The sequence below is a fragment of the Triticum aestivum genome, chromosome 7D (genome assembly GCF_018294505.1).
Source record: "Triticum aestivum cultivar Chinese Spring chromosome 7D, IWGSC CS RefSeq v2.1, whole genome shotgun sequence".
In the NCBI taxonomy this organism is placed as follows: domain Eukaryota; kingdom Viridiplantae; phylum Streptophyta; class Magnoliopsida; order Poales; family Poaceae; genus Triticum; species Triticum aestivum.
Window position 1 is genome coordinate 554,062,673 of NC_057814.1, and position 22,221 is coordinate 554,084,893.

At 49.2% G+C, this 22,221-nt stretch overlaps 4 protein-coding genes across 4 annotated transcripts; 2 read left to right on the forward strand and 2 right to left on the reverse strand.

Moving 5' to 3' along the window:
• Positions 1-5,804: 5,804 nt before the first annotated feature.
• Positions 5,805-6,848, forward strand: LOC123163710 (uncharacterized). Its single transcript, XM_044581066.1, has 2 exons — positions 5,805-6,268; positions 6,377-6,848. Exons 1-2 carry the CDS (start codon positions 5,976-5,978, stop codon positions 6,516-6,518), a joined length of 435 nt encoding a protein of 144 aa, XP_044437001.1. The 5' UTR covers positions 5,805-5,975; the 3' UTR covers positions 6,519-6,848.
• A 1,732-nt stretch (positions 6,849-8,580) lies between these two features.
• LOC123168553 (uncharacterized) lies at positions 8,581-10,487 on the reverse strand. Its single transcript, XM_044586439.1, has 2 exons — positions 10,346-10,487; positions 8,581-10,273 (listed from the first exon to the last, which is right to left on the reverse strand). The coding sequence occupies exon 2, from the start codon at positions 9,958-9,960 to the stop codon at positions 8,767-8,769; it is 1,194 nt and encodes a 397-aa protein (XP_044442374.1). The 5' UTR covers positions 9,961-10,273; positions 10,346-10,487; the 3' UTR covers positions 8,581-8,766.
• Positions 10,488-14,868: 4,381 nt separating this feature from the next.
• On the forward strand, positions 14,869-17,474 carry LOC123168171 (F-box protein At5g06550). Its single transcript, XM_044586042.1, has 2 exons — positions 14,869-16,258; positions 17,128-17,474. Exons 1-2 carry the CDS (start codon positions 14,967-14,969, stop codon positions 17,369-17,371), a joined length of 1,536 nt encoding a protein of 511 aa, XP_044441977.1. The 5' UTR covers positions 14,869-14,966; the 3' UTR covers positions 17,372-17,474.
• A 2,671-nt stretch (positions 17,475-20,145) lies between these two features.
• Positions 20,146-21,435, reverse strand: LOC123167986 (remorin 4.1). The gene is made up of 2 exons (XM_044585847.1): positions 20,630-21,435; positions 20,146-20,526 (listed from the first exon to the last, which is right to left on the reverse strand). The coding sequence occupies exons 1-2, from the start codon at positions 21,251-21,253 to the stop codon at positions 20,317-20,319; spliced, it is 834 nt and encodes a 277-aa protein (XP_044441782.1). The 5' UTR covers positions 21,254-21,435; the 3' UTR covers positions 20,146-20,316.
• Between the last annotated feature and the right edge of the window lie 786 nt (positions 21,436-22,221).

The window sequence follows — 22,221 nt, forward strand, 5'->3', positions numbered from 1 at the left end:
GGACAGCCCTTCGGGAGGCACTCACGAACTAAGACCGAAACTACGATCTCTCTACAGAGTTGCACACATACGGTGTCATCTATCCGGTAGGGCTTCGCCGTCCAGAACTAGTTCCTGCCGGAACCCAGACAGCCTTACGGCTCTACGAAACTCTTTTCGTGGGAGGGAGAGAAGAAGCCAGATAATGCATGGCATGTGTATGAGAGCAAGGGATGAAGAGATGGCAGCCCTCACCTCCTCTATTTATAGGAAAACCAAGGGGTAGTGTGCCTCCACAAATTACCAAAAAACCCCATGCATTAGGTCACACATGAGGGTGTTAAGGACAAAATGGGATGCCATGTGGATCTCCAAGGAGCTCCACCACCCATGGACGGCCACCCCTAGGGGGGCCCCCAAATGGGGTTCCTTCCCTTGTAAGCCACTTCCTTCTAGAACTTTGACCAAGTCCAAAAAGGTGGCTCTCCAAAAATATCCCAAAAAGCACTTTCACTATTCACGACGACATTTTTCAGCGTCCGTTTGAACTGAAAATATTTATGTGGTCTTAGAACATTTCCAGTACCCACTAAAATGATTTTCAACGCGTTCCGAAACAATTCCGGTTTTAGTGATTTTCATCTGCGAAACGCATCTGAAGTGGCTCCGGCAGCTCCGGAACATTTCCGGTTTTTATCTCAGAAAATTCCAAAAAGCTTCCAGAATGATTCTGGCATCCTCCAAGAATTATCAGGCATGTGCCGAAACCAATTTGACTTAATGGTGTATCCCGAAACAACTTTTCGGTATCATCGAAACTTATCAGATGACCTCTCTCTGCGGTACGATTCCGCTGTCCGAAACTTTTTGGTGTCCGAAACTTTTTCGGTGATTTTCTCTCAGACTCCCTGTCTAGTATTCAGCAGATAGATGACCCTTAAGCGTGTGACCCTATAGGTTCGGTGAAGTATAGACATGACTCGGAACCCCTTCCGATCAATGATCAACATCGGTGCCGTGGACACCCATATTGACCCCTATACCCACACGAATAAATATTCGAGTGAACCTCCAGTTGCCGTGTGCTATTCCTGTTGCTTCGCGATATGTTACAAATACCCGAGGTGAGACATGTTGGCATTCCCGTGGATCAACAACTTGTCCACTATGCTAGTTACCTCGTTACCGGTTTTGTTCTCTTTTCTCGTTTCGTGTTCCGGATCCCCGTGATCAAATCACAAAGTGTCTGGCCAGACGATGATGGACACCGTAACACCGAGAGGGCCCGAGTATATCTCTCCATCGTTGGAGGAGCAAATCCCAATCTCGAGCTATCAAGTTAATTAACATACTTTCCCATGAACCCGTAAGCCGCCGTAATAGCCATCCAGTTACGGATGACGTTTAACAAACCCCAAAGTTCATGAAGCAAGCATGAAGAAACTCGATACTCTCATGGTCTAAGGAATTATGCAAACATTAACTATCTCTGTGTTATAAACCATTAACTTGTGACGAATGTATCTCATAGCATAACATCAATCCGGGTCGATTCAACACAAATGTTCTCTTAACATTGTGCCCTCAAAGTTGCTGGCATTGATATGCCCATGATCAGGAAAACAGAACCATCATGCAACACTTGAGCTAGTCTTAGAGGCCAGACTAAGAATACTTCTTACCGTTTATTATTCCACACGTGCATATGAGTCTTCCTCCGAGCCTCGTGTTATTGCAGACTCGAGAACCATAGCAGTTATAGCATGGAACATAAACATAATTATGAACTTGGAGATAAATAATATCATTTATTATTGCCTCTAGGGCATATCTCCTACATAAACTTCCCACTACACCTAGTGCCATATAACCCACGTGGGCCCTTAGAGATTTTCAGAAATTGCTAGATGGGCCTAAAGCCATCCCATATTTCAGCACCTGAAGGATAGATATCTCCCACTGTTAGTTTAGTTTAAGAGCATCTCCATCAATGGCGCCAAAAGACGCGCGCGCACGGTAAACTGTCACTTTAGCGCGCGGGGGACTTTTTGGCACGCTCCAGCGGTGGCGAGAAAGTAGCGCGCGTGGGAAAAGGTGGCAGCTCGCGAGCTAGATTTGGCGCACCGCTTCTGGCGCGCCTATAAATTGCGGCGCTCGCCATGCGGCCTCCACACTGCCACGCGCGCTCTCCCCGTTCCCTCTGCCGCTTCTCTGCCGCTTGCTCGCCGCTTCCTCACCCCGCCACCATCGCGCCACCATGCCGCCGCGCCGCCGGGGATCGTCTGGCTACCGCGGCGTCCACGAGCGCCCCGGCGGCACCTACTACGCCGAGATCCGGTACGGTGACGTCCCGCTCGGCCTCGGCACATTTGGGACCGCGCACGAGGCCGCCCGCGCGTACGACGCGACGGCGTGGCGCCTAGAGAGGCCTCCGTCGCAGATGAAATTCCGCAACGTCTACACGCACGAGCAGGCGCAGGCCGTCGCCCCTACGCCTTGTCTTATCACGGACCAGGACCGTGCGGAGCACCGTCGGCGGCAGCGCTGCCTCCTCATCGCCGAGGAGGATGAGCGAGCCATGGCAGAGTGGCGCCGGCGCCACCCGAAGGACGTCGCCAACAAGCGCGCCTACTGGGCGGAAAGGACGGCAAGGCGCCGCGCGGAGCTGGTGGACATGCGTCGGCGAAAGGCACTGGCGATATCGCAGTGCGATATCGTTGAAGCAGGTGGGGAGTCGATCTTTGGGGATAATGATCTTCGTTGGGAGGACATTTGGCTCGATACCTCGGACAACACCAGCGAGGATGATAATGATGATGAGGACGACTCGGAGTAGGTTGTAGTTGCACCATAGTTTATCTAGTTGCACCGTAGTATGTAGTTGCACTGTAGTTTTTTATGTAGTTGCACCGTAGTTTTATCTATCTATGCTATGAACTATGTAAAATATCTATGTATCGTTTTATCTATGAACTATGTATCGTTTTTATCTAAAAAAAATGTATGCAACCTAGTCCAGAGTGTTCGTGCGAGAGCGCGCGCTGCATTTCAGCGCGCCCGTTGGAGCTACGCGCGCGCGCTAAATTTTAGCGCGGCTGCTGGAACCAGCGCTGCCCGCCGCGCCAAACCAGGCGATGGGCACGCTGCAAAGTACTTTTTAGCGCGCCACACGTTGGGCGGCTGTTGGAGATGCTCTAAGGGTCAGTTCTTTTCTAGCTTTTTTCAGCTTCTGGTCAAATTAAACTAAAAGCCCAAAAGAACTCGAACTGAGGAGTCAGGCTTAGCTTATTTCCACGGCCTCCTCTTTCACAATGAAAATAAGGTATTATTTGCCAAATTTGACCCTTTGTTAAAACTAATGCCACATCTGGCTCTTTGACAAAACTATTTGCAAATCTGGCCCCTGAGGTCGGCGCCAAGGAGGATGGCGCCGAACTTTGTGCAGGTCGGCGCCAAGACATTGCTGCAGTCAGATGCTCTGAGAGGTCGGCGCCAATGAACTCGGCACCGACCTTGCTTCGGCGCTTGAAGTTGGCGCAAATTACTGCCTGATTGCCACCGCACGACCTGCCAGGCTGCCACAGACGGGGAGGAGAGCTCTCCCGATAGGGTTTCCGCCGCCGCCGCCTACACCGGTCATCCACGACGGAGGTTCTGCCACCGCATGTCCTCCCCCAGTTCCTCCGCCACCGCTGCCATCGACGGGGGTAGGCGTCCCGCCGCCTCACGTCCTCCCCCAGTCCTTCCGCCGCCGCTGCCATCGACGGGGATAGGCGTCCTGCCGCCTCACGTCCTCCGGCGCCCCTGCAGTTCGTGCACCCCCACCGTTCGTCCGCTGGCCGCCGAACACCGAGGCCGCGTCGCAGCTGGCCGGGAGCCCGAGCCTAGGCAGGAGCATCCCGTTCGATCCACCGGCGTGCGGACGCCGGCGAGCTCCGAAGCGGCGGCGCAGGTGGCCTCCGGCATGTGAGATGACTGGCAGAACCGCGGAAGGACCTCCGGCGAGCACGCCTCCCCCTGCGTCTCCGTTTTCTGTACATTGAGATGTGAAATTGTCTGATCCATTTTCTGTACATTGAGATCTCAAATTTGATTGATCCATTTTCTGCACATTGAGATGTCAAATTGTTTGATCAATTTTCTATATCCTATTGCTAAGTATCTGCGATTAATTAGATAGTAAGCTTTTTTATCTGTTAGACAATGATGTTCTTAACTGAGTCGTAAATTATAGTTCAAAGGTATTACAAACAATTCACGTGACATATAAGAAAATAAGCTCAATGACAGAAAATAAAAAGAACTGGATAGCTTATTTTCATGAGCTTATTTCCACAGCAGCTTATCCTGGACTTATTTCCACAGCAACTTATTTTCAGAGAGATACTCAAAAGAACTGCCCCTAAGCCATCTAGAATGCAGATCAAGGAAAGCAAGTATACACATCGATCACATTGATTAATCTCGAGCGGCGTAAAATACTACTCGGCCAGAATCTTTGCACCGGGGATCGACAGCAACGCAGCACGTGGGCCATCAAAGCACGGTGTGCCTTGGTGTTAACATTGACGGGAGTATTCTTATGGCGGCTTCCCAAGAATGTTTGCCGCCGTGCAAAAATGATGCTACCAGTGCTATTAGTAAATTAATTAACAAGATGCTAGTACTTAGTGTGCTAGGCTACGTGGTACTAGTAAGCATAGTCAATGGGTTCAGAAGGGATGCAATAGCGTGGGAACTGCAAAGGCTCGAGCCCTTTGCAGATCTGCTCTTGAATAGTGTTGTCGGTCACTGGTAGACTGATAGTGCAGTGGCTTATCAGATCTTGAATGCTGTTATCTTGTTGACCTCTTTGTTTTATTTATCTCGAAATGGAATCTTGTTGACCTGGTGCGTAGATTATTTGTGCGGCTCACTGCTCTTGGTTGACACTACTGGCTTTCAGCTTGGGCCTCGGAGAGTGGAACTGGCGAGACTGAACGGCTCGTCTGACCAAACAGTCGGAAAAGAAAAAGGAGCGTACGGTTCAGCACAACCATGATTTGTAAGACATGGTACCGTATAAAAAAATGTGGCAATACGTACTCGTACTTGCTGAAAGCCGAAATGCACCACGAACTTATTGGGTTTTGTAGGTGTTGGATAAGAGACGGTGATCCGTTGTCATGGCACAAATCGATTGACCACCGTACCTGTAAATTTATGATCTAATCTTCTATATATACTTAACCTGTTTTATTGCGAAAGTGCTATTGTGAGCTCGAGCTTACAGGCATCCTTTGCTACAGTACAAACGAAAAACATATTTAAAAGTTGAAAAAATCTGATTTTTTTTTGCAACAAACATTAATATTTTTTTCACATGCGTGCAAATTTTCATGACAAAATGACATTCATGCAGGTCTCGGCAAAAAAACAAAATCGATGCTCCAAAATGCTTACAGAAACCTTTTTTAGCATGATTTTTTTTTTGCCAAGACCTCCACAAATGTCATTTCATCACGAAAATAGGCACGCATGTATAAAAAACATCAAGGTTTCTTGACAAAAAATTTCAGATTTTTTTGAATTTCTTTATTATTTTTTCGGATCTTACTATTCATCCGGGATCACATGCTCCATGTCCGTTTTATTGCTCCAATGATGGCCTCTGAACCTATTTCTCCATTCTCTCTGAACCTGAACCCCGGTTGTTTTCTGTCTCTTCCCCAACCTCTGGTTTCCCTCTCCAATACCACCTCTGTTGTGCAAGCCCTAGTGAGATCAGATCGTAGCACTCTTGCCGCTATCGTTCGGCACGCGCCCAATGCCAGGCGCAGGTGCAGTCTGGTTCGGTCTCCAAGTTGGTGCGGCCATCGATGGCGGACTCGGAAACACGGCCCGCCCCATACAGCCGGCCGGGTATAAGTCCATGTACATAACCCAGCCTCCCCTTCATCGACAACAAGGATCCCTTACAAATCGCACGCGCACGCACTGGAAGGGAAGGGAGAGCGATGGCGATGGCGACGGCGCTTCGACACGCGGCGATGAGGCTGGGCGGCGGCGGCGGCGCATGGGCGAAGTTGCTGCCAAGAAGGCTCGTCCACGTCGGCGCAAGACCCGCCGCGGCGGACGGCAAGACCCGCGCCCTGAACCTGATCAAGCAGAAGAGGGAGGAGCTGTTCGACCTGATCGCCGATACGGAGCGGCGGTACGACACGCGCCTCACCAGGGAGGGCTTCCGGAACACCCGGATGCTCCAGCAGCTCGCCGTGCAGATCAAGCCCAGGCCCAACGACCCGCTCTGGTACGTGCGTGGCCCTCGACCAAGCATGGATACGCTCGATCGGCTGGTCTCCTTCCATTCCTTCTAACGAGAAAGAAGATGAACTTGCTGATATGAATTTCGTTGCAGGCGCTCGAAGCGGTTTTCGAAGCTGGCCAACGATTACCTGGGGCTTACGGGGGCTTGCGTGGCGGGCTACACGCTCACGAAAAAATGGCTTCATTCCGACAAGGAGGCGGCGGAGGAGAAGATGCCAGATCCGCATGTGTAGGGGCTACGCTAAGGGGCGCCCTCCTTTATTTCAGTACATTGGAGATTTGTTAGCAATAACTGAAGCATTGCTTGATCGTACTTCCCCAATGTGGACTAACAGCGCCCTATCTACGTTCGTAGAATTCAGTGAATGTCGACCGATCGTTTCATCTTGGACGTTTCGTTCAGAGATGCAGTAAAGGAACACATAACTCCATTTCAGTTTGCATGTGTTAGAGAGATTTAGTTGATAAGTTCATTTTCTTACGTGTTTGGTTGATGCAAAACAGAACTTGCAGTTTTTCACTGCGTGGGATTCTGTACTCCGTTATGGTTGATCGAAATTGTATTGCCTTTTGTTCTAACTTCTAATGAATACACGTTAATTCTGAATTTTGACGATTTTTCAGCAAATGAATGCTGGCCACCGCTGTCATTTCAGTTCTGATGATCATGTTATTTTTAGTGCTTACTTACCGCTGCTAGCTTCACTCAAGTTTCCAAACAAAAACATCAACCAAACAAACCAACAAGTTAATATTTATTTATGCAATAAGGCGCTTGTGCCATGAATTCTGGCTTTTATACCTGCGCCGAATAGGCTGTTATGTAATCAAAACAATCTTGTGTTTTCCCTTATTTAAATACTCCCTCTGATCCAAAATAAATATTATGGTTTTAATTCAAATTTGAACTAAAACCACACCACTTATTTTGGATCGGAGGGAATAGCAATTTTGCCTTGCTGCCTGGGGTTATGTACAGCTCTAGTCATTTGGTTTGGAATGGTTTCTTTGCCGAGTTTCGTTTCAAGACAAGGAAGGTTAGGCACATATTCCCCCCTAAATTCATTAGTAAGCATGCATCTATTGAAATACCTAGTCTAGAAGAACGGAAGAGCTAACATCAAAAATAATTTGGTTGATTAACGATGCAACAACTTGTAGTGCAATAATAATTTGGGTCCCCAATGCCCACACGTGTGGGCGTTAAGGGGTCTGGCCATACATTTCGTGTGTTATCTAAAAAACCAGTCCACACGTGTATGTGTGGGCAAAACAAGTAATGCCCACACGCCTGGTCTTTTGCCTCGCGGTCCCTCTCACACGCCTATGTGTGGGTAAAATAGATAATGTCCACACGCCCGTACTCACGGTCCCGCACGCTCCACGTGACAGTCATCACTCGTCCCCGCAATTGCCATGGTCCGGACCCTCTTCCATGTTCGTTTAACTTGCCATGTTGCTGAACTACAGTTGCCATGTCTGACAACTACAGTTGCCATGGTTGCTCAACTGCAGTTGCCATCTCAAGTCAAGTGTCGGATGCCATTTTTGGACAACTGCAGCTGTTGCTATGTATGGTCTGGTCTACTACAGTTGCCATGATTTGAAAATTTTAGGAGTTGCCACCTACTAATACTAGGCAGCTGCCATGTGACACTAAAAAAAGGCATGGCAAAAAAACATGTTCGGGTAAAGAGAGAGTTGTCATCTGCTTACAAGCACGTTAAGGCAGTTGTCATGTACCCTGCAAAAACACATTGCGACTCGGGTAAAAGAGAGTTGCCATCTGCTTACAAGAACGCCAGGGCAGTTGCCATGTACCCTGCAAAACATATGGCAACTAATAATTTTGGGTGTGGGAGAGGAGACGGGCGTGTGGGCGAACTGATAACGCCCACGCACCAGCCCCTCTGCGTGCGTGAAAACTGGCATGTGGGCGAACCGCTAAACGCCCACACACCAGCCCCTACGCGTGGTGAAACAGACGTGTGGGCGACCGGATGAATGCCCACACACCAGCCCAGTCCTACGTGGCATAAAAAATCTTGCAAAACATGCTAAGATTCGTGCAAACACAAACGGGCGTTGATCCATGCGTGTGGGTGTTAGTATTTTCGTATAATTTTTCCAAGACGTGAATCAGTTAGGATCGGCTTTTTCTCCCTTTCCTCTAAAAATCTAATTTGGTTCCTAAATAACTGGATTGTACAGTATATAGCTTAGAGGACAAACAATGGCAGTGCAATTGTGCATATCAATCTCACATAAAGGAATGAATGGAAAATGTGATTCAAAGAGCACAATTGTACAGTTCGCGTTACCATGCTAAACTTCCAGGGTTCAAAGAGCGAGTAGAAGCAGAGGACCATTTTGTTCGAAGCCACAGAGTATCACTACGTTTTTATTTTTAATCAAAGCCACGGATTGTTTAACCGCACATGTTGCTTCCCAGTGCCCTGCCAGAAATGAAAAAGATGAGCGCTATCGTCTACAATGACTGACAAGATGTTTCTCGAAGTGACACCAGATCCGACCAGTACTGCACAAGGAGAGACAGTCGACAAGATTATGCGGCTGCAGCGCCGAGTGGGAGCTCAGACTATCGCTGCTAATGGTGCTTCTGTCTGCAAGATGGTAGCCCTCAGTTTTGTTCCTCTCTGCAATGTCGAAGCTCAGGTAGATGCTGTCACCTCTAATGGAGCCAGAAGGGAAGACCTTGGTAGGCACCGAGAGAGAGCAATACATGCCGATGAACAAGGCATGCCCGCCGCCGCCAAAGCTGTCGACTCGGCACAAAGTCCCGGCGCCCAGATCCAGTCGATACACGTCGTACCTCCTGTTGGCCATGTTATTGTTGTCATGGTGTCGCGAGAATCTGCGGTGCACAAGCAACAGCTCTCCGGCACTGTTCATCAGGTGCACGGTGTCTGCCATCGGGGACACCGGCATAGGCAGCCTGGCAGCCAGCTCCAGGCGTGGCGGCTGATCCTCCAGCACCATGACGCCATCAATGGTGGCGCAGTAGAATCGTCCTGCGACCATCGATGAAGCCGTTCGCAGCGGATTGCGGAACTTTAACACCGTCCAGTGGCCATCGCCGGGCTTTGCCATGCCGAGTATGTTGAGCCTGTTGAAGGAGAGCACCACCGTGGAATCATCGCTGAGAACGCCGGAGCCCCAGGCCGGAAAGTGGGTGTCGAAAGCAGCAGTGAAAAGGAGGCCGTCGTTCCCCTGATGGGACACCAGCGCGGTGAGCGGCGGGAGCTGGGTGAGGTGGCGCGTCAGCGGGTTGAGCAGGCGGACCTCGGTGCTCCGCGGCCAGTCGAGCACGACGAGTAGGCCCTCGGAGGTGAGAGCCAGCACCTCCTGGTTATGGAGCTCCGGGAGGTGAACCTGGATGCACTCGCCGGTGGAGGAGTTGAGGAAGCGGCGGCGGTTGGGAGCGTCGATCCGCTCCCGGGGTTCCCGGAGCATGAGCCACCGTCGGGGGTGGAACCGGCGGTCGAGGCCGCCGTGCGCGCGCGGGTCCGCGCAGCACCGGCGCCACGGGCCGCACACGGCGCGGAAGCGGAGGTAGTCGGCGACGTCGTGGGCGAGGACGCGGTCGGCGATCGTCCCCGCCAGCCCGTCGCCGAGACCAGCCCAGTCCCTCCGCTTATTTTCAGAGGGAGGCATGGAGACGGCGCGGCTCGTGGGTGCTTGCTTTGCTTCGACCCCAAATTAGCGCGCCGGGAGGGAAGAAGATCCGGCCGCGCACCACCACCGCCGGCTGACAGGGGGACGAGAGCGTTCTTGTTTGTATGGGCTTGATGGGCCGGTTCACGGTACTGGCGTGGAGAGTCCAGATCCAGGAGCAGCGGCCGGAGAGACGCAACGCGACTGCCCTGCGGGAAGGAGGAGGCGACCGGAGCTACGTTGCTTGGAGGCGGATGCCGGCCGCTGTCTGCAGCCTTCCGGTGATGGATGCCGCCTGCCCTGGCGTAGCTAGCTGCAGAAGGGGGATTCTGTTGAGCTGAGTCGTTGAGAGGGAGAGGGAGAGCGGGCGAGGCGGCGGCCGTACCTGGCTACGGTGCAGGTACCGCCGCCGGATCGGGGAGCCGCCGTAGCCGTGGTGAGCAGCCCCCCGGCGGCGTGCGAGGGACGAAGAAAAGAGGAACGCCCAGTGCGGCAGCGTGTGGCCAGCGAATGGAGTAGGAGCAACTCTAGCACATACTACTACTGTATAAACGTTTCCCGCCGGCTGGCCGACTGGAACTTCTGCCGGATGCGCGCCTGTCGTTAGATCTGACTTGATCCAACGGACCACGCGCAGGTCCATAGGCCGTGGGCTCCCTCAAGGTAGATGATGCAGCTAGCTTCAACTAATTGGAGTGTCTGTTCCTTTTGTTTTCTTTTTCTTTTGTCTTAATCTGACTATAGTCGGCACTGTACACTCTGTAGAGTTTTCTAGTATTACTTTCTAGAGTTATTAGTTACCTTATTTCTTGAATTCTGAATCGCGCAGCTGCGCCGGATGGCTGTCTCGAGCGCACACGCGAGAGCCGTCCGATACGTCCGATCGCCACCGACGCGCGCGGAATCGTCCGACCAGAACAATAATAACCCACGTCACGACAAGTGCAAGGGTGCGGCCCACGTGGGACAATGCATGAGGTGGGGATTCAGTTTGAACTTAGATCTGCATGCATTTAATTAGCGTTTTCAAAATTTCGAAAAGCTATAACTTTTAGATCAAATGTCGAAATTAAGATCTGTTTTCACCCTTAGGTTAATCGTGACGAGATTTTCAAAATTAGATCCCATATGAGTATGTTTCGACTAACTTTTTTTATGAACAACTTTGGATGCTACGGAGGCAACTTTAGTGCTATAAGAAAGCAACTTCTTGTTAGTTTGTTTAGTATGACTTTCTATGATTGAAAATCTCTTTGAAGCTGGCTGCCATGACTATCTAGTTAACTAGCTTCACTCCTAAGTTTTCTACCATAATTAGCTTCGCCTCCAATTTGAGAATATTGTAGGCAACTTAGTTTCTGTGGTAGGTTAACATTATCCTAAACTGCTTGCCATGACAAGTGAGTAGCTTAATATCATCCTTAGTTGCATGCAATACTTTTTGGTATGGTAAACAATTTAGTTTCATAGAAAGGCAACTTACTAACAATGATGGGCCACCTTTTCAATGTATTTTAGGCAACTGAAATAGAAATGGCAGGCAACAGAGCATCACATGTAGCCAACTTAGAAAAAGAATGATAAGAAACTTCCCAATATTAGTAGGCAACTAACATCAATGTTAGGCAATTTCATAGTATTTTGTAGCCAACTGAGCATGAACCGTGGGCAACTGGTCACTAACGATATGCAAAATGGACATCAGTGTTAGGCAATTTCATAGTATTTGTAGGCAACTGGGCATCAACCATAGGCAACTAATCATCAATGATAGGCAACTCTGCATCAATGTTAGGCAATTTCATAGTATTTGTAGGCAACTGAGTATCATAGATAGGCAACTGGGTATCAATGTTAGGCAACTTTATAGTATTTCTAGGCAACTGAGCATCAATCGTAGGCAACTGATAATCAATGACAAGCAACCGAGCAGCCATGATAGGCAAGTTGGGATAAAGTTAGCAAGACTCACAGCACATAGTGCAGTGAAGTTGCTTGTATGTAGCACTAAAGGCACCTCATGTTTTGTGTGATTTTATTGTTTTGACACAAATCAACCTAATAGAAAAGTCGTACTAGGCCAAAAATAAGAACATGATGCTAATGAGACAACTTTAGTGCTAAGTAGGAGCAACTTTGATGCTAGATGAATTGAACCGTATCTATTAGTGAATTCGCCTAATAGCCTCCTAATTAGCTGTGTGCAGTAGTGTAATAGGTGGCATAGAGTTAGGATACTTGCTAGTTATGGTATACAACTTAGAGATGAAGCTAGTCAATTTTGGTAGTTGCGATAACTTAGAAGGATTTTTCGTTGATAGACAGTCATACTACGAAAAAAAGAAGTTGCTTTCTTATAGCACTATAGTTGCCTCAATACAACCCAAAGCTGCCCGCGAAAAAAGTTCGTCAAAATGTACCCGGTGAAAACGGATCTGAATTCCAATACACGAATCAAAAGTTATAGCTTTTGAATTTTTTTAAACCCAAATAAATGCACGCAGGACAAGATCGTAGGTGATTTCTCAAGTAGCGTGAATACGTCAAGTAGTTTTCTTTTAGGATGTCAGTTGGTTTCGTAATCACGTGGGCGTGGGGTGGTGGTGTGAGAAACTGATTTTTTTTTTGAGAAAGTGACATCCCGCCTTCCTTTTGAGGAGAGCGCTCGATCCAGCGAGCTGGCGCTCGGGCGCCAGGTAGCCACGTCCACCTTATTTTGGTGGTTTACGTCAAGCAATCCAAAGTGTGTTGTATTTGCATATGAGTTTCAGTGTCAGAGGCGTACCGGCGATCCATCGCTGTGGAAAAACAGCAACGACGATCAGTGCGCACAAAAAGCGCTCAGTTCCGACCACGAAGGTAGTTTCTGTCATTGACTCTCCAAGTCCATGTCGTCCGGAGTCATCATGTCGTAAACCTGGCTCTACAGGATGGCATATAAAGAAGTTAAGAGTCTGTTTTATTCTTTAAACTCTTTCACTTGTAAATATCCTACACGGTAGGACTAAGAGACAGTTTTTTTTTAAGGAAAAACTTTTAATCTATTCATCTTCAATCATGGTAGTATAACGAGCACTAGAAATAGTAAAAATTACATCCAAATCCGTAGACCACCTAGCGACGACTACAAGCACTGAAGCGAGCCGAAGGCGCGCCGCTGTCATCGCCCCTCCCTCGCCGGAGCCGGGCAAACCTTGTTGTAGTAGACAGTTGGGAAATCGTCGTGCTAAGGCCCCGTAGAACCAACGCACCAGAACAGCAACCACCGCGGATGAAGAGTGTAGATCAAAAGGATCCAACCTGAAAACACACGAACGAAGACGAACGACGAACAGATCCGAGCAAATCCACCAAAGACAGATCCACCGGAGACACAACTCCACACGCCAACCGATGATGCAAGACGCATCACCGGAACGGGGGCTAGGCAGGGAGACCTTTATTCCATCTTCAGAGAGCCGCCATCGTCTCGCCTTCCTGAGCAGGAAACAAACCCTAACAAAGCTTGAAAAAAATCTAAATACGGAGCCCTCCCACCGGCAAGGGCCGAGATCCACTCCGCCTCCATGGCCATAGGGCCACCGGCGACGGGATGAACCGGCGCCGACGCCGGTGGGAGGCAGAAAGTTAGGGTTCTTGGGAGGCGGCGGCTAGCTCAAGCGGACTAAGAGACAGTTGAAAAGACATACCAATCATCACGAGGACATATGCTCTAGTTTAGGGCCTCTTTGATTCGGAAGATTTTGAAAACACAAGAATAGAAAAAAAACATAGAAGTAGATATTAGAGTTGCATGCCATTTTATTTATTTATTTATTTTGCGGGCAAAACTTTTGATCTATTCATTAACTGGCAAGGTAGTACAAAGAACATCAGAATTAAAAATTATATCCACGTTCGTAGACCACAGTGACTACTATAAGCACTGGAATGATCCGAAGGCGCGCCGCTCTCATAGTCTCTTCCTCACTGGAGCAGGACAAACTTTATTGTAGTAGACAGTCGGGAAGTCGTCGTGCTAATGACATACAAGACAAGACACTAGAACAATAATCGTCGCCGATGAAGAGAATCGTAGACCCAAAGAATCCAACCTGTAGACACACGAATAGGAACACAGATGAACAAAGATCGAATCTATGTGGATCCACCGAAAACAAATGTTGGCCGAATCCCGCAAGATCCGCCGGAGACAAACCCCCACACGCCCACCGATGACACTAGAAGCACCGCCATGACAGAGACTGGGTCGGGAGGACCTTATTCTATCTTCAGAGAGCGGTTGCCGCCTCTCCTATTTAGGAAGGACACAAACTCTAACAAAACTAAAAAAATAAACCCTCCCGCCGGCAAGGACCAGGATCCACCGCGCCTCCATGGCCCTAAGGCGAGACGAGGTAGACCGACGGCGATGCCGACGGGAGGCACACGAAACCATGGCCGCTGGGTATCCTCCTTACGAGCGTAGGGGTACGAGCAGGTGTTCCCCACGTATTCAACTATCCACGCATGCCATTTTTAATGCTATAAGATTGGTAGGATGTTTAATTGCGGACTAAAAAAACATGATTGTTCAAAGAGGTTGGATGTATGAAAAATTACTAATGAAATCTAGTGCAAATGAATGTAATGAAAAATTTCTATGGTTTGTAATCTTACGAATCGAAACCCATGTAGAAAAAAAAATCCATTAGGATCAAATTCCTCACAAATTCTTTCGCAAATTCTTCGAATCAAAGAATCCTTTAATAGTATAAAGATAAAGTGTCAAAATTAATAGTGACCATAATTGGGACATGGTGTCGGAAACCAGCATTTTCATATGAACAACCCTCACGAACCAACTCGATCACAGGCGTCCGTTTATGACCGAGTTGCGTCCCTAGCCGTGCGATTGCCCATCTGCTTTCACAAAAGGGCGTTTCTCCAAAACCTTAACCCCCGACCACTCTTCTACCTTCCCTCCCCTCCCGCCGCCGCCGCCGGCGCCGCCCGTACGAGCGAGCATGCCCAGCGCGTTCCACTCCCTCCGCCCCTCGCTGATCAAGCGGAAGCACAGGCACAAATCCACGCGCCGCGGCGGGAAGCGCCCCAAGAAGACCAGCGAATCGACGAACCTCGCCGCCGGAGGCGAAGACGCCTCCTTTGACCTGAAGAGCTCCGCCTCCGCGTCCACCGCGTCTGGGCGCGGCGGAGGAGGCAGCCTCGTCCAGCCGCTCGGGAACCTCCTCCTCGCCGCCGCCGGGCGCGCCAACCTCCGGGACGCGGGCCTCGGCGGGCTTCGCCAGCTCCCCGACGACCTCCTCGTCGACGTCCTCGGCCTCCTCCCCGCCCGTGACCTCGCCGCGCTCTCCGCGGCCTCCAAGGCGCTCTACGTCATCTCCTCCCACGACCCGCTCTGGCGGGCCATCGTCCTCGACGAGCTCGGCGGCGACTTCGCGTTCGCCGGCTCGTGGCGCGCCACCTACATCGCCGCCGTGTCTGGCCGCCCCCATCGCCCTCCGCGCGCCCTTGAGATCAGTGGCTTCTACTCGGACTACCTCTTCCAGAGCTGGCTGTGCGCCAACATGGAGATGCGGGCCGAGTGGCTGGAGCGGGACACCATTGACCGCCGCCGCGGCTTATCCGTGGAGAAATTCATCGCAGAACACGAGGAGCCGAATTGGCCGGTGCTGCTTGAGGGATGCCTTGAGTCCTGGCCGGCGTTGCAGAAATGGACGAGGGAATATCTGTTGGAAGTCTCAGCTGGCAAGGAGTTCGCCGTCGGTCCGGTGAGCATGCCACTGGATAGGTACTTCCTCTACTCCGACAATGCGGAGGAGGAGAGGCCACTGTACCTCTTTGACGCGAAATTCGCCGACAAGGTTCCGGAGATGGGGAGCGACTATGAGGTGCCGGTGTACTTCCAGGAGGACCTGTTCAAGGTGCTCGGGGAGGAGAGGCCGGATTACAGGTGGGTCATCATCGGTCCGGCTGGATCAGGGTCGTCGTTCCATGTCGATCCTAACTCAACGTCGGCGTGGAATGCTGTGATCAAGGGGGCCAAGAAGTGGGTGATGTTCCCGCCGGAGGTGCCACCGCCAGGGGTGCACCCAAGTTCAGATGGGGCAGAGGTCACTAGCCCCGTGTCTATCATGGAGTGGTTCATGAACTTCTACGGAGCCTGTAGGACCTGGGAGAAGAGGCCAATTGAGTGTGTGTGCCGGGCTGGGGAGATTGTGTTTGTGCCTAATGGATGGTGGCACCTGGTTATCAATCTTGAGGAGTCCATTGCCATCACTCAGAACTATGTGAGCAGGTTAGCTTTCAGATTGCATACTTGTTTCGGTGTTTTTTCACTTAATATATGTGTTACCTATTATACTTACTAGTAAGCTTCTGCAATTTGTATCCTTCATCTAGGGAGAACGGCTACACTGTTTTGTACCTTTTGCATGAACACATTCCCAAAACTTTTATCTCCATGCCACTTGAACAAATTAAGTGTACACAGCCAGAATTGCAAGAAATCCCAATCTAAAATAAATAAATTCATAACCAAGGTTCTAAGTTTCTAATTCTATATTGTTGCTTGAAAGACTGCTACATTTTTATTGACAGAAATATGTGTATTGCCCGTGTATTCTTCAATTTATTTCTATGCATATCACTTCAGCATTCTCAGATACAGGTGGTGTTGCCATTGTGTCAGTATGATCAAGTATAAAAAAATACTCCTCTTCCAAAAGAGTCTCTTTGGTTTAAGAACCTTGTTTCCTAGTTTATACTCCCTCTGTTTCGAATTATAAGATGTTTTGGATTTTCAATATGGACTAGATACGGACTAAAATGAGTGAATCTACACACTGAAAAATGTCTAGATACATTCAATTTAGAAGAAAGCTAAAACATCTTATACTTCGGAACGGAGGGAGTACATGACACCTTCTTCACAATCACATAATTTTGATTAAATTTAGCCTTTAAATCAAGGAAGATTAAGATAAATCCTGGCTTTAGCTCAGTGTCTCTGTTTCTGGGGCAGTTACATGGTTGAATAGATATGCAAAATTCTTTAACTGGATGATTTTATCAGTGTAACTTTTTTTTGAGTGAACATGCTATTTTCATGAAAAAATATATAGCTTAATAAAACGGTTTCTCTTTCCTTCCTTGTGAAATATCCAGGAGGAACCTGTTGAATGTTCTTGACTTCCTCAAGAGGCCCAATGCAAGTGAACTTGTGTCAGGGACCAAGGACAGGGTGAACCTGCACGACAAGTTCCGGAACGCCATTGACACAGCTTACCCTGGGACGATTAGTCAGCTTGAAGTTGAAGCTCAGCAGAAGGCTGCTGCTCGAAAGAAGAAAGTCGCATTCTGGGATTCTGCTGTCGACGCTAACACTGGAGGATTCAAGTTCTCTTTCTGATTTTCTTACAGCAGCTAGGTCTGTGGACTTAACATTTGATCTTATCCTGTTTACATGAGCAATCACATTTAATTTGATTTGAGAACTTGGGTTCATGGGAGTACGTACTAAGCTTCTGCAATTTGTATCCTTCATCTAGCGAGAATGGCTGCACTATTTTGTACCATCCAGCCATCTCCCCATTCCCCCGTGGCCTTTACTGTTGCCGCCATGTCCATCATCAGCCGACGTCGCCGACCGCCTTGCCCGATGCTGTCGTGGCCCCTGTTGCTCCCAGACTTCATGAACCGGATGGGAGGACGCGCCGCTTCGCGGGGGTCACTCCGGTGGTCGTAGCTCCTCCAGGGGTGGCCTGTGCCGTCGAGACGAGCACCCAAGCTCCTCTCTGTCCCGCAGGCGAGCGACGGAGGAAGGAGATAGAGCTGCCAGGCGGGCCCTACCTCCTCTAGGCCCCACCTGTCAATCTCACTCGCACCTGACAAGTAAGGCCCACCCGCAGGTCAAAACCACCGTTGACCAATGCCACATCAGCAACAAGTGGAGAAAAACCACCCAGGGGGTTCTTTCATCCGGTATGGGTTTGTTTAGGGGGTAAAAGGAACAGAAGAATAGATGAGGGGGTCATGTGAACCACCAACTTTATTCAGGGTAGTAAAATGGACTTTCTTCTTTTGAAAAAACAGGCCACATGTGCCCTCTAAAATATCAACTGTGGTCTCTAGTTTGAACGCAATAAATTTTCACTTCAATTTCACTTCTACTCCTCCCTTACAGGTGGAGCCCACCCGGAGCCACGTTTGCAATTGAAATTACTACTCGTTTGTGCTTTTTATTGACAGTGTGAGCCACACATGCCACGTAGGTAGGGCAGACGACAATAAACTTAGATACGGTGCCATGTCAGCAGAGTTAACGTCTTTGGACAACGAGGGTACACAACACATTACACATGAAAACCAAGTTTTGAAACTTGTTCTTTGTATTTTACAATTGTGAGCACCAAATTAAACATTTGTGGCAAGTACCAGCACAAATGGTGCATTTACCTCCTCATTTGGAGGTTTAAGCCCGATGATAGATGGTCCCAAACTGCTTACCAAAGGAAGACTGTCGCCGACCATAGGTTTTCTGCATCACGGGTGATGAAAGGCCTTCAATGAGTTTAGTGTACATGGATTAGACCGAGAAGCAACCCGAGGCCTCCAGGTCTGTAAGTGACGCTCAGACACACGCCACGACTTCAGCCTGGAAGGAAACACCATGAGAACGGTGGTTTGGCTACGGCTGGTACATACCCGCAAACTTTGGCTGAAAGAGAGAGAAGAGGCAGTGGCGGAGCTTCACTAGGGCTATGCCCCCCTACCCTAGAAAATTTATATGAAATGTCGATAGAACATGCGACCTCATCGCAATTGTGACCGCTGCGCTAGCCACTAAACCCAATGGAGTTACATGTCTTTCGCATACATTACAGTAACTTCATAGACGTTGACTGCGCTTATGTGGCACGTGATGTGGGGCCCATTTGCAGCGGAGTAGAAACGAATATTGACATGAAAAATGTTGGCAGTTAATAGGAGTCGATAGAATAGGTGACCTCATCGCAATTGTGACCGCTGCGGTAGCCACTAAACCCAATGAAGTTTTTTTTTCCGAGGGGTTCTAAACCCAATGAAGTTACATGTCTATGAAGGTTAACTAGGCTTAAATGGGCCAACACTGTAGCCCATTCCCACATGCCAGATTTTTTAATTTTTCAATTTTTGAAAAAGAGAATATGTAAATCATTCTTGTGCTAGAATATTCGTGTATAATAAAAAATACACATACTAAAAACCTTTACTTTGAAAATGTTCACGACATTTAAAAAATATTCCTCTATCATTAGAAAAACATATAACTAAAATAAATTTTTTGCAATATAAAAATGATTGTACAACGTAAATAATATTCATTTGAGGATCTGTAGCCTAGGGGCACACTAGGCTCACACTTATTTTCCATTTATATTTGTTATAAAATATATTTAAAAAATTGGCAAACACACAAACTTTGTGAACACACGTGAACACTTTTTTGAACAACATATTTTTTTTGTAAAGCATGAATGCTTTATTTACTACAGGAAAAACATGATTTTCTTAAAGTTGTATGAACATTTATTTAAATATATAAAAATAATAAATTTCCATTAAATTTTGATTAAATATGTGAGCACTTTTTAAATCTGAAATGTTTAAAAAATTGAGGCTTCAATATAGACTTTAGCGGAATGGCTGTAATTCAGTTCATTCTCTTCCTATTATTATTTTTCTAGTTTTTATTTTCGTATTTTGGGCTTGAATATCCATAGCACGGTATCACGCAGTGGGATCCAACTCATCTGATTCTGATGGGTGCTGCTTCGGGAATGGTCATTACCACCAGGTCACTGTCACGCCTTAGTTAAATGGCTCTGGCATTGCATATGAGCTTTCAGCGAGACCAGAGGTTAGCCACGAAGGCCATGGAAATTTGGCTTTGCCATTAGGAGAAGGGCAGGTGGCCTGCAGCTCAGGGCAGATCTCTGAAGAAGTTGACCTGCCCTGCCAGTCAGTCACACGCAAAGGGCCTCGATCGAATATTTCAGAAGGAATTTGCGGACAATTTAGAATGATAGTTTAGAATGGGTGTGAGATTAGTTAGGCCTCATGAGGCAATCAATAAAAAAACATTCAGAAAGAAGTCATGTCAAATAGGAAGCAGGCCAGCTGCTAATTAAGATGCTACATTGCTAAGTCTCAAACTGTTCTCAATAATATACAGTCATACATACAAGCCAGCAAATGTTTAAAACTCTGTACAGTTTGGTTCAATAATACAGATCGATGTCGATCAAAGATAAGTACAGTAGGAAATTGATGGATGGTTGGTGAAGAAGACGACCATGCATGTAGATGTAGCTCTTAGGAGGAGGAGGAGAAGGAGAAGAAGGAGCGCTTGGTGGGCAGCCTGCCGACGGCCTTCATGAAGTTGGCGAGGTCCATGACCCTGGCCGTCTTGGTCCCGCGCGCCGCCTCCGCCGACGCCCGCTTCTCCTCCGCCTTCCGCCGCGCCCGCGCCACCTCGTTCTGCGCCTTCTCCGTCGCCTTGGCGCGCTCCTCCTCCAGCTTCCTCTGCAACCCCAAACCAACCAGTAGTTAGTTCTTGATCTTACTTGCTCGCATGGAGAGCAAGGATCGAAGGAGAAGGAATCGACCATGGGAATGAATTACTGACCTCGATCTTGCTGAGGTAGGTGGTGGCCGTGTGGATCTGCTGGTTCTCCCACCCGTTGATCACCACCTCCTCCCGCTTGAACTTGTTGTTGATCTTGGCCACCTCCTCCGCCTGCCACGCCGCCACCTTGGCCTCCGCCTCCTCCTTCTTCACCTGCCGCACCTCCACCACCTCCGCAGCCGCCGGCGCCGCGCACGAGGACGACGACGGTAGCAGCGGGCGGCCGGTGTCCGCCACGATGGCCAGCGGGTTCGTCTCCGTCTCCGGCACGGGCTCGTGCTCCCCGATCCGCGCCAGCTGCAGGTCGTTGTTCCCGGCGCCGGAGTCCCGGCCGGGGCAAGGGTCGGCCGGCGCGCCCCCCGCGTCCACCATGGCCGTGAACTCGCGGCCCATGCTGGACATGAACTGCTCGTCCGAGTAGGACGACAGCGAGCGCTGGCTCGCCACGTCCCAGGAGGGCTGCCGCAGCGGCGCCGGCGCCGGAGACGGGTGGATGTCCCGGAAGGTCGCACCGTCGCCGTCCGCGTCCACGTCCACGTCGTCCTCCGCCGGGGCCGACGGCGTCGCCAGCCGCTGCAGCCGCTCGCTGACCGACATGTGGTCGATCGGATCGGAGCTGCTCATCGGAGCACAGCGCCGATGGATAGGATCCTGTGGGGTGGAGTGGCGGACCCGGTTCTTGGAGGTGGAGTTGGTGAGTGTAGCGTAGCCAAGCACAAAAGGCTAGCAGCAGTGGGAGGGATCAGTGGAGGGAGGAAAAAATGGAGGGACGCTGCTGGTGGACGGCCGAGGGGATAACGACTATGCCGGCCGACATACGGGATGGCACGTATCACTCAAATTGCGGGCTCTGTCATCGCGTGCGGTGTATGCGCTCCTAATTTTGTGGGCCGCTAAAAGTCAGAATACAGCGCCGGGTGAGCCAGGTTTTGTGCGCGGCGGTGCGCTGGCTCCAGCGGCCGCCGCAAAATAAAGCACGCCCGAGCCGCTCCAGCAGGCGCGCTATATTTATAGAAATGCGTACATAGTTCATAGTCTTCTCCTACAATACATCATTATTAGGGAAAAGCCTAGCAGCAGCGCGGGTTTTTGGCCTACCAGTAGCACGGGCACCGGCGCTACTAATAGGGCGCTACAGCTAACCCATAGCCAGCGCGTGCGCGCCCGCACTACTGCTATACAAGTGTAGCAGCAGCGTGCTGCGTGGAAGCTCACTACTGCTAATAGCTCTAGCGCGCTTTGCCCGTACGCGCTACTGCTATAGTCACGCTACTGCTAACTTTCCTTCACTCGTTACTGCTAATTTTAGTAGTTTTTGATTTTTTTCTTCTGCATATTTGTTTTGTATTTGAACAGACTTTATACAAGAATCTTTAGCACACACAAATCGCTGCGAGACCACAAATGTAATTATATCATATACATATAAATAGTCTCATCATAATCATCATCCAACACAAAGTGGTATCTCGTCATCATCTCAAAAATAGCGATACATGCAAGTCTCGAATACTTGCAACTACAACGTCATCCATCTAAACAATGATATACGCGAGAAGTGCTATCACTATGAGTGATAGTGGAACTATGCA

What these genes read in the sequence shown, in the direction of transcription:
- LOC123168171 (XM_044586042.1), top strand. Translation starts at nt 14,967, where the DNA reads ATGCCCAGCGCGTTCCACTCCCTCCGCCCCTCGCTGATCAAGCGGAAG. An exon ending in ACTCAGAACTATGTGAGCAG is followed by an intron (nt 16,259 to 17,127) that starts GTTAGCTTTCAG and finishes TGAAATATCCAG; the next exon opens with GAGGAACCTGTTGAATGTTC.
- LOC123167986 (XM_044585847.1), bottom strand. Translation starts at nt 21,253, where the DNA reads ATGAGCAGCTCCGATCCGATCGACCACATGTCGGTCAGCGAGCGGCTG. An exon ending in CCTACCTCAGCAAGATCGAG is followed by an intron (nt 20,527 to 20,629) that starts GTCAGTAATTCA and finishes TTGGGGTTGCAG; the next exon opens with AGGAAGCTGGAGGAGGAGCG.
- LOC123163710 (XM_044581066.1), top strand. Translation starts at nt 5,976, where the DNA reads ATGGCGATGGCGACGGCGCTTCGACACGCGGCGATGAGGCTGGGCGGC. An exon ending in AGGCCCAACGACCCGCTCTG is followed by an intron (nt 6,269 to 6,376) that starts GTACGTGCGTGG and finishes ATTTCGTTGCAG; the next exon opens with GCGCTCGAAGCGGTTTTCGA.
- LOC123168553 (XM_044586439.1), bottom strand. Translation starts at nt 9,960, where the DNA reads ATGCCTCCCTCTGAAAATAAGCGGAGGGACTGGGCTGGTCTCGGCGAC.